At 41.1% G+C, this 12267-nt stretch overlaps 1 protein-coding gene across 5 annotated transcripts in view; it reads right to left on the bottom strand.

The window, feature by feature from the left end:
* The window catches only part of Step (cytohesin steppke), a 59409-nt gene that overhangs the window by 31958 nt on the left and 15184 nt on the right, over positions 1–12267 (bottom strand). Inside the window, exon 1 of one of the 5 annotated variants that reach the window (XR_011803102.1) lies at positions 11203–12231. The exons of 3 other annotated variants lie outside the window; for them this stretch is intronic. Coding sequence is in view for 1 of the 2 variants with exons in the window: in XM_072021712.1 (XP_071877813.1) it covers positions 11203–11433 (231 nt within the window). In the remaining variant the exon portion in view is untranslated. Of the gene's footprint in view, positions 1–11202; positions 12232–12267 lie in introns of those variants that run through there. One more of the 5 variants, XM_072021712.1, reaches the window with a different exon arrangement.

Raw genomic sequence — 12267 nt, 5'->3', positions numbered from 1 at the left:
AAAGCAGGCATACGAACAATCGAATTTCAGCGATAAGAATAGTTCTCTGTGCGAGAAAGGTGCGTCAGATTCGAACGGTATGCGAGTTTGCAAGGATGGAATTTGCGCGTGCTATTTAAACGAATGATTCATCGACGACTGTAACGCAATTTCGATTTCTTCCGCCACCGTTTTCGTACGTCGTCTTCTCGCTGATATGAATGAATTCTCGCGCGTTTACGAATCGTATTTATAACTCTTTCGTCTGCATCTGGTTCCTCCTCTTCCGGATGATACACGTTTCTCGCAGTACCGTGAAACAATTCGATTCAAAAGTAGTCGCGTTATTGTTTTAAGGGAGAAACCGAAATATCGTATGATGTAAAAAGATTATCATATTTTTTAGCGTAGAGCGTAGGAGTGATAGAACGAGCGATCGACGATTGAGTGAACGCTTATATTAGACTATTGACGTGAGTGACGAACGATTCGAAGAATACGCATGAAAATTTACCTCTGTATGGCAAGATACGTGTGACGCATGTGATATCTTCGAACGGGAGTCATTATAGCGTTTCGCTACTATTTTATTAAAAATCTGTCTGCAACCCAGTATTCCTGCGAATTGCGAATTTAAAATTGCTGAGTCTGAACCTTGCAGTGATCATACACCTATCGTACCTACAATTATATTTTTACGTTTCTTCAATCAATGCTCTCATCGATACTATCTTGAGACTTCGTTAAAGCTGAAAACCTGAATTTCAACGTTGAAGTTGCAATATTACACAAGCCGATAGTTATGCATGCCTTTAAGCATGCTTATCGATATAACCTTGAAACGTCCTTCAGTATATGAAATTTAAATTTCAACGTTTACTATTACAAGAGCGTACGCTGTATCCATTTACGAAACATATTCGAAATAACGATCGTTTATGGGCCAACGTTGCTTGTATAATTCGTGCATTTCATTTCAACATGCATAAGGATGTAAATCCTGGAGAACTAGATGTTCGTTTAGAGAAGGTGGATACGTCCTGGGGAAACAGAAGTTCGCCAACGAAGGAACATAGTGTATGTATAACGCGCAAGAAAGCTTAAACAAGCCTTATTATACCGCCAAGCTCTGTGTATACCCAAACGACTAGGTTTGTCTGTGCCCTTTGCATTTCACGTCATAACGGAAGCGTTAACAGTCCTTGGCCTTAAGAAAGGAAGCGGGAGGAAGTTCGGGTCGAACGGACGCCTGTGTGTTATTACGTCCTCCAATTAAATTAGAACGTTCACCATTTCGCTAAAGTTCTTCCGCCGTTTAAACGTTCAACGATACTTCGCAGCGCATTTTCTTCTCAAGTCTGAATTTTTCGTTTTTCATTTCATTCGATCGGTGTTCGAAGTTTGAACGACTATTGGCATTGACTATAACCAACCACTATGGCGAGTCAATGCCTCGACTACAATCGGCAATTGATACTCCAAAGCAGCTGTGTGTATCTTCTTCGCAAATGTCTGTGCCATTCCAAATAATTTACAATCGAGAGAAGCAGTCTTTGCGCTGCGATAACAAAGTCACAACGAGACTTTTCAATAATCGTTCGTTACCCTGAAAGAGTTCATAGATACCATTTACGACATAGAATATTCAACGGCAGCTGCGTCTACGGTTCATTTGTTCTTTGATCGCCTGTTTGCCAGATTCTGTAACCTTGCTTCGCAGACGCCATCGCGACACTTGCGAAACACCTGCACCATTATATTTACTACTATTCGTTATTATATCTCTAATAGTAGCAGTACTCGAGGACAACTATCTGTTGCGTAAGATTTTTTTTTTTTTTTTAATCTTTTTACCAATAGCAAACTGATAAACAGTACACGGTAATCTCTTAATCGCCGTAGTCTCTTGAACATTTTCAATCAAAATACAATGGCTAATCGATGAAAAGAACGTCGCGTGGCTCTGTTTTCCACCGATTCGTTCGGATGTTTTCGTATCAACACCTCAATGAAACGCACATTACAACAGCGAGCTTCCACCCACGCGTTGAAAGTTTGTCCTCTAAACCGGTAACGTTCCATTATTTATTTCTGACATCGAGTCATTAAATCGAGGTAATCCGAAGAATATCGATGTCCCAATTAGTTGAAAGAGAGATAGAAACGGCGGAAATCTTTGAAGTCGATCGGTGGGCGTGAGAGATGTTAATGTTCGCACGAGTCCAGCAAGGCCGAGGACGCGGGAAGCGTAATTGGAAGGCATCCAACTGCCTTAATACCAGCAGAGATTTCTTTTATTAAAAAGAGGGCCGAACGCGCGGGCCTGGCGACACTCCAGAAATTATGAATCGGTGAAAGAAAGGGAAGCTAGCCCATAAATGATGTATAAAAGTGTTCTCGATGTCTATCTTTGCTTTTCTGCCTCTTTCTCTCACTCGTGCTCGCGTTACGGACGATGACTCCGACTTTTAAAGGCTTCCTTTTAATAGGACGAAAACCTTTTGTATCGGATCTTCAACCGACCTACTACTCTTCCAACCACAAAGCTCGCCTCGTGTGTCATCGAAGCTAAACCGATGAACGTGTTCGCGAGAAAATCGTAGCGGTCGATGATTCTCATTGACCCTTTGAACTGGTGCGTTCTAACTTGGATATATTTAACGCTAGATCGTGGCTAGTTACGCATATTCGTACTTTTACGACTGTGATGGAACGAAAGGAACTTAGACAGAAATTTCTTTCATCTGGTAGATATTACAGAGAGTATTCTAGATATTTCATATATCTTTGCATATTATATGCATTCTCTGCATTTTCGTGCTTTTAAATTTCGCATTAGTGCAGAAAAATCAGCAGCCTATCCGTTACTTTACTTCCGAAAGAATAATTACAGTAATTTTACATTGTAATTTCATGCGCAAAAAGTTTTGTGATAAAAAAACCACACAAAAAGAAGTTATTCGTCTCCTTTGAAATTACGGACCACCGATGTATCTGGATAATGAAATTGAGAAACTAACAGAAAGTTAAAGCGAAATTGATCAATTTCATTCACTCGTCACACAAGTCAATAATGAAATAATATCAAAATGTATTTAGAAAACCCAGTTTACCATGACACAGTAACTTGATCCAATCAAATAAATCAGGGAAGGCTTAGGTAAATGGATCCACTGATCGATCACCATGAAGATCAGCTCGTGGAGACCTAACTGCATACAGAGAGGCTCTGACTGAAAGTAACCCTGACGTTTTTACTCATCGCAAACGACTTCTCGGTCCTTCAGAAACAGCTATAAAAAGTAGATAGGTACAATCGTTCGACAGACGACTGTGTAATGTGCAAACACACGGGAGAACCGAGTCAGCCGCGAATCGCGTTCCCAGAAGGAACCTCTATACTCGAGTTACCCATTAGTCATTAATTCAACAATCGTCGTCGAGGTTTGTTAGCTTTTCGATTATTATCGTACCACGATCGAGTTACAGCGGCACATCACGCGCCAATAAATTCGTTCATTGCAATTTTCTTAAGTACCTGGACCTAATTAATCGATAAGTATCCTGAATGTCCGTTGAGTTAGGCTTTCACCGAGTGGTCCCTATTCGGTTCCGGCATTGGCTTTAACCGAGTAATCGCATCCTTGCGGAAATATATTTCCATTCAATCGTTCTATTACATTAGCCATCAGCGTTCTGTAAATATGGATGACGAATGACTCTTCGAATCGCAAACGATCGTTCCTACGACTTTGCTGTCCCCTTTATGATTTGCAACTACCACTACTCGTCTACTTTTTCTCGTTTTTACGTGTACGATAATTTAGCTTCGAGAAAATGTACTTTGAAAATTGATAGGCTGGCACGTGTATTGAAACTCGGTTTAGTAAACGACATTAGGGGCATCCATTAAATGCTCGCGGGTCTCCAGTGGAAAGTAATACCACGTGTACTATGCAATTAATGCAACTAGGATCGGTTGCTCGAAAACAAGTTAATAATAATAACAGTATTCTTGTAATGTTTCTAACGTCGTTATGCGTGCTTTGGTCTCGCTCGTTACTTTTTATTTACCACTTTCACTGTGAATTCGATCGACGATGTCCCAACTTATAATTGTGTTGCAAAACTCGAAGAGAAATTGCCTTACGTGTACAGTTACTTATCCATTCGTTAATATGTACCCCTCCTTTATGTGGATTTTAAAACAAGGAATACATAATTTTGTTCATGCGCCATCCTAACAAATCTTGACAGTTTGTACTTTCCAGCGTGACTGTACGGTGACTTCAACGGCGAAAGGATTAAGAAGGGACTCCAGGTAAAAAATACCTTAAAAAAATACCTTGGGATTCTAACGTACAAGCTATGCAGTGTTAAAAGCTACGCGAATCGGCCGGTCACACAGTTCGCTTCGGTCTATTCGCGGTGCCGAATGGCCGTCGATACGCGGTATGCATACGAAGCGAGAGAAGATCGATATGTATGTCTCACTGTAAACACAATGCCGCGTTTAGAGTTAGCCAGTGACACGTGTTCCACCAGGGTAAACACATCTACGTGCGTTCTGCAGATAAATATAATTTTCCCCACGACCCATATGTTCTTGCTAACATATTGTTCAAGCGAAATCACCCTCAGCCGCTTACATAGCTTGCTGGAATTATGCAAATTTCAAGGTCCGAATAACACGCCAATTAATGGCGATTCTTTTCCCAGAAGCTCCTGGTAAATAAGTTCTTGTCTTTTCACGGTTCGAGTTCAGATTTTGAGCGACTATTATTGCTCAACTGTGGCAAAACAACTCGATAAACCGAGTATAATACACATCGTGTTGCGCGAATATTATTATTCTCAGTAACTTTGCCGTCCTTAGCGTTGTACGATGTTACAACAGATGCCAATATCGCAATGTGTTCCCGACTGTCATATGTATACAGCCTAGTATATGTTCTAGCCTTGGAAATCTTGAAAGTAAATGAACCAAATCATCCGTTCGATAGTCTGTTTATTTGCTCATCTCGATCTACGTTTATTTATCTTTTTATCTACGTCTTTTAAAAAACATACACACGTTCTTCTTCTCTTCCGCTGCATGTTCTTGCGAAATTTCTGGCTTTTACGTAGTACACATATATTTTAATCCATTCATTTCTGTACACAGAAATCTACGTATTGTAACTTCAAATTTTCGCAAATCTCTTTCCTTTCCAAACCTTTCATTCTGCGAATTCATACATCGTCTCTCTATTCATACCTTCGTTTTCCTCATTTTCTTATCTATCCAGTATCTATCCCCACCGTCTACGCGTTACACTCGTTCATTAAATAATTCGCCAAAGAAGCACGACTTTCTTCGGTTCTCGTTATATTACGTCTCTCGACGTTGGCGCTCCAGTTCTTCAGATTCGCGACACCATCTTAGCACCGCCGAATTCTTCCATTCACGTATTTACCCAATTACACGTTCCATTCTCCTACAACATCGTCGCGGCGCACACCAGGCTGGCGTGCACCCAACCACATTCTTTTTTCCCCCTTGCTGTCCAAAAAGCAGCCGTATAACCCAGATACACGAGTGCCGGTCGCAAAAGGCGGGAACAAACGGAGCGGATGCGGAAAGAGGAATCGCGCCGCTTAAAACAGAACCTGTTTCCTTTGTTCACCGCGTCTCTCTCTTTCTCGTTCCTCTTTTCGGCTACGTCTCCTTGTGTCCTGATAAAATTTGATAGCGACGAATAATAGGCAGAAAAAATGTGACAAAACTTTTAAACAAAAACGTGAGATTACTTTCGCACACGAAAATAGTTCGTCCGTGTATTCAGTGAGACACGATGTCTCTCTTTGAATATCTTCATCCATGGCGCGCCCAGAGTCAGTCTCGTTCGATCATTAAAAAGATAACTTATAGTCAACGGAATGCTTATCAAGATTTCCAGTTCTTATACGCGATTCCGTTTGTCACATTCGCTTGTCGAATCGATTTTGTAGTTTTACCTTGTCCGAGCCAATTATTTCGAAGCAATTTAACTGGACATTCGCGAAGTGACAACGACCCTGTTTTATTAGCTTTATGTAATGCTCGATGACGAGAAGATGTCATCGTCTCTGGTGTCGTGAAACTGTTGACGTCAAACGAGGCGATTAAGGTTCTACTGATAAACAACCGTACAAGCAAAGTCAGGTGCCATGAGTAGCGATAAGGACTCGCTGTAGTAAACTGGCAATAAAATTTTCACGCGAACGCGAGACAACTAAATTCTGATGCTTTTATAACCAACTATGACGCCATAATAAAACGATTTGTTTGTCGTACGATTTACGTCAGGACGTAACAAAGATTTATCTACTAGAAGGTGTCATAGGAAAAATTGACAGCTGTGATTCATATTCTTCGAATCAACTTCTACTAGTTAATGGTTTATAGAGTACTTTAATATCGTTATATGCTTCTCTGACGTTCGATTATCTAAACGAGAACTGTGTTTTGCACGAAGTCTGTACAACTTTGACGTATCTACCGTTGCACGTGTCACGGATCAAATTTTTGTTTAGCACGTGCTACGCTAGATGCTATGGCCCTTGCGAGATTCCTCATAGTCTGGGCGTTAAGGACTACCCATTGTTAACGCTAACCCTCAACAGGCCTAAGGAGACACCGTAAACCGAATCTGTTCTGTTTCATTTCTCTTCACATAAACATTTTCGGTTTACAGATGGTCCGCATATTTGTTGCACGCTCTTAACTATTACGGAGAAAGCGGGTGTCTGGCGAGATAACAAACTTTTCCCAGGAACAAGGATGCCCATATCTGGTTTTCTTTATCATTCATTAGCCAATGGGCATCGCGGATCATTACCCTCACTTTTCTATCGAAAAGTGCGGACGACGAATCCGCGTTCTGAGTTCAAAAGGGCACACCCACACCGAGCTTTCTTCCCTGATGGTACGAGCCAGGACCAAACAGTTCTTCTTCCGATCTTTTTGTAGCAAAACCTAACTGTGAAAAATAAACTTGACTTCAGACCGAATCTTGTGTTTTTCACTTTAAAAATTACGTGACACACGCATAGATCTCGAGCCATGATCCGATGCTGCGTTACATAATTCGACATGAAGCAAAGACGAAACTTGAACGACTCCGAGCGCGGAAATTGTCTCTTAACTCATAAACTGATCGAATCTAAAGATGTAATCGTGCTTACGTTCGAGTTAGATCAATTTGTTATGAAATTGCAAGCTTAACATCACACGCTACCACGAACGTTACCAATGAACGTTAAACTCGACCGCTATCCTTCTCACCTTCTTTAACAAAAGAGTTAACAGCCTTCCTTCCTACCCACAATCATTTCATACAGCCAGTGTCTTCTATACTTAGAGACCTTTAAAATGCTGAATGACTTAATATCACGATATATATACGCGATAAAGATTACTCGAGCAAATGCTTCTCCGACTACCTTTTTCTACATATCACAAGCACGATAGTAACAATCGTAACACGTAGTACTCGATATCCAATACAGAGGCAGACACAACAAAAGACAGAAGCTTTCTCTGCCGAAATATGTATTTGCATCGCGAGGCATGCAACAATGCCGGTATTGGCACCGATGGCTCGTCGCGAAATGTAATTTATGTAAAAGCGGCGTAGGTTCGCGCCGGACAACGGTGAAACTCGGAAACCGATCGACACACTTTTTCCCGTTGGACGATTTATGAGGACTCGATGTTTTAACGCCACGCACCACGACGAATAAATGCGACAGTTTTATCGATCGCAACACGCTGCAAGCCAACAAAGAGCAATAAACAAAGAAAGAGAGACAGAAGAAAAAATGGTACAAAAAGCAAAAAGAGAATGAAGGAAAAGGGAAAAGAAAGGGAAAAAATTTCTCTGTTTCCTTTGAAACGATCGTCACTGTTCCTATTCCCCACGGATCACTCGCTCTTTCCGACCGCCACCGAGCCACCCCATTAACCTAAAAATATTGCCGGCAACCACCAAGCTGAATAACTAATATCATAAAGTGTATCGCCGCGCACGTAACGCCACGATGTTACGTAATTTCCACGTGTACCACGATACAGTCGATAAATCCATAAACTGGCAACGGACAAAGAAAGAACCGATACTTTTCTCCTCTTGCTTCCCTTTATCGAAGTGCTGCTTTCCGATTAATCCGTATACCGCGAAATATTCAATGACACACAACTCGATTACCAGTACGCGATTCAAGATTCCACGGATTTCATTCGAGACTATTTAGGTCGGCGCAAATCCTCGATAAGCGGTATACACGAGATAGAAATCTCGACATTACGGTTCTCTCGCTTTCGCGTTGTTCGTTACCGAGGTACCACCGGGTCTTTCGAGATAGAGGAAGAAAATTTCTAGGAAGCATCGCTCTAGGAAGCGCGCGCGTGTTACGCGTTGATTTCACTGCGGCAAGGTCGTGCGACCGGCAAATTTCTTCGACGCTTGATCTGCGAACTGATGCGACCGTAAAAATTGATAGCCTCTAACAGCCTGCTATGGCAACGATTGCTAGCCGTTCTCACGATGCGTTTCGATCACTGACTTACGCTGGGGATCACGAAGATATTCCAACACTGTTCGATACTTGTTCGAATACGTTCGTAGGCTACTGTATGTAGATCATTGGTGCCACAAGCAAAGTTCTCCTGTTTAGGAACTCGAATAAATGCATCGTCGCAATCAAATGGAAATTACGTAACGATAACAGAATATTGAAAGTAAAACGAAAATGGAAAATTTTCTCATCGAAAAGAGATGTATCATCCTTTTATCGCGATTTCACGAAAAGCTGACTCAACTATCTACTGGTACTTCGTTAGGAACTTATGCAATTAGATTGCGGTTCTGCGAATCCGTTACTGTACGACCAGCAATTTTCTGATTACTGTAAGCAAATAAAAAGTAAAAAAGTAATTATCGACATTACGAGCGAAATATCGAGAATAATTATAATTGGTTGCGTAATAGAATGGCAGAATGAAACGCAGGGTTGCGATTAGCTCAACGATCAAAGCAACCCTGCATCAAATGGCCGTCTATTTGCGTAAGCTCCATTCGTATCCTGATTCTCTCTATAAATAAGTCACCCTGACTTGGTTCGTCTGTACGATCTTCGATTCGTGACGTCAGGAACATCATGGAATGATATTTTCGTCAGGAATGCGAAAGAAGTCTGGTGCTATTGTAAACGATCGTATCACGTCGTTGTTTACAGAGACACGGTCTTCTCCACTCGTTTAATTCATTCATACAGAAACGTTTTTGTTTCACGGAAGAAAACAACTATTTCGGCGAAGATCCGTTGAAAGAAACGATCGTTATGATCAAAGGATGAAAATTCACGATCGTTAGACGAAGCATTATAAAATTGAAGACTGCCTTTGCAACAGAGATACGATACAAATTTTGGCGAACCTATTTGTTTGGTTCAGTAGTGCAGTCCTAAGAATACAGAAGGCCATGCAATTCTATAGTTTCCACCAGCCTGCTTTTACCTTGTTACTGGTGTGCAGAAACGTTTATCGAAACTTTATTGATCTTTGTACTTTGTGTACACGACGTGGTCATGCATTATCGTTGAGAAGAGCAATGTAATAAGACAAGTAAAAAATGCATAGTTTGCTTTGTCAGCTGTACAGCTTCCAAGGTACACTAAAGATATACTACTTGTATTGCAAACAAATGTTATTTACGTGGTGTGTATCTAACATCAATTGTCAAACAACACTTCGTCAAATCATTTATTCTCGAAGTCGTTTCTTTTTATGGTTGCTGCTATTACTTTGTCTCGCTAGTGTCTCGCAAATTACACGTTTCTTGTTGAAACGATATGCAAAATAGGAACGTGTCATCCTTTTATTTCTTCTCGTGTGTACGTTCGCGCGTAAGAACTTTGGCATTTTTTAGAAAATAACAAGCCTGATTCACGGAACGCGATCAGATGGACTTACTGATTTCGTCTACCGACTTCGAACGTCATCGAGCATATTCCTTCCAAAAATTACAAACACTTTTCTTACGTACGTAATATTCTTAAACACGTAGGAATTATAGACACGTGATTCAACAGATTTTCATCTCAAATAAATTTGAAGAAATGAAAATTGAATAAAAAATTGTTTCGCTCATCTCTCAAAATACCATAACAAGTACTTTATTACGTTGCACATTTTACGTATTTTTTCATAATATATACATTCTGTTCTATATGTGGCTCTAAATTTTTCATAAATATCTAAAATTTATACTCCAAGAGTTATATGTTTTATTAGTCGACCGAGGTAGAATTAAATTTATTCTTATAGAAATGAAAACAAGTTTCGAGAGTGTAAGTGTACATCGAATTGGCTTCATCAGTGTTAAGTCCCTAGAAATAAATTTGGCTGGTCAGCCAACTCCAGAGCGCCACCGTACTCTTATTTTACATCGTTTCTCTGTTCTTAATAGCGTCCACGATTTATTTAGGAAGCGCCTTTTGGCGGCTTTTCAATTACCGATCGTCGAGATCGGACACATACATCGATTGATCGCAGTTTCTTGTTTGAGTTTCAGCCGCTCGAAGTAGCCGCGCATAACCTCAAAATTTTACCGCGGTTTTTCACGCGACGGTTAATCACTGACATTTGCTCAAATAAATTCGACATCTTGCGATCGTTTTCAGAAGTTTTCAGGAGCCGTATGCCACTTAAACAGAGATATCCTTATTTTCTCTGATCGACTGACTTTTAAGCTTGACAGGAGCTGTTCGCGTGTTTAAGAAGGTAAATAAACAAAGAAGAATGTTAAGAGGAGATGTTGACATCGCTGACTATGATTCGACTGCACTTCATGCACGTATAGAGTTTCACGTTATCGTGTAGCGAAATATGTACGTACTTACTTCGATGATCAAAGCGGGTGTTTACGATTCAGAAATAGGCGGGAGTTTCTAAAAACCCGTTGTAAACACAAACCGCACCAATGAATATCTGTACATTGTTTTTGTTTATTCGCGCGTAAATGTAAATAAAAAGAATATAAATAAAGATAAATAAGATAAATCGTATCTTTGATGAAATAAAAAAAGTTTTGGAAAATACGCTCCTGCTAAATCGAGCAAAGCACATGTAAGGAAATTTCAAGTGGGACGCGTAAATCGTTCGAGAGAAGTAAGTGCAGCCAGACAGAACATTTAACTAACCATAGATAATGTGCTAAGGTCCCATGTGCTCTTGGCCTGCTTTTGATAGCCCTTCTTGTTCCTTTTGCCGGGTCTGCGCAAACTGGAGAACCATCCTGCGGCTATGGCGACGGCGCTAACGTCCCGACGGTTGTCCGTCTGCACGTTGCTACCGCGAACTTCGTCGAGGGCGTCCACCGACCTGCCGGTGAAGATCATGCTTGACACCGAGTTCGCGTTGCCAAACTTCATAAACCAATGGAATTTGTTCCACTCAGCTCCCTTCACTTCTCCTGAACCGTGATACTTTCAGGAACAACCTAACCACACTTTCTGACACCATGCGTTGCATGCGACACTGTGGCCGTTCGATCTCGAGGGTGACATTGACATACGCTTCTATCGTTGACCGATCGTTAACGCGATCAAAAACGATCGCTTGCGTTACGAGTACTCGAGTAAACGTGATCCTTTGTCGAAAGAAACTATCGACACGCGAGATCAAAGATCTCAACGGTTCAACGACCCTGAATCAATGATGCAATTTCTTCAAACTAGTATCTTTCGATCGATCCACGATCGATGTTTCACTGACGCGTATTGACCACTACACGTGATAATCTATCGATAAACGCATCTAAAATTTAGAAACACGTCTCGAAATTCCTGATCAAATAATGTTCACTCGTCTATCGATGAAAATATCGGTGAACGAAGTAAGAGTCTGAAGTAAGATCTTTTACTAAACCTTATTTATCACTTAATATCGATAAACTCTGATAAGTTGGAATGACAATAGTCACGCGAGATGATACGAGCAATTTAAAGCTTCCGCGAGATTTAAAAAAAGACACTGTCGCACGGTTGTTTTATCTTCTTAAAGTCGACTGTCTTCGATAACGACAACGAAAGCAGCGTAATTTTGACCGGAGACCGCAATTGTATCGGGTTAGCTGCGATCGTGATGCTGCGGGATAAAGAACGATCCGCCTCACGCAGCGGCTGCCGTGCGACTCGCGACCGCGAGCTAGAGTAAACGGTCGCGCTGGAAACGCGCTGGCGCCTCGTGGTGGACGCATCGTGAAC

Source organism: Bombus fervidus, chromosome 2 (assembly GCF_041682495.2).
Source record: "Bombus fervidus isolate BK054 chromosome 2, iyBomFerv1, whole genome shotgun sequence".
Taxonomy (NCBI): Eukaryota; Metazoa; Arthropoda; class Insecta; order Hymenoptera; family Apidae; genus Bombus; species Bombus fervidus.
Note: the sequence above shows the minus strand (reverse complement) of the source record. Positions and strands in the feature narration are given on the sequence as shown.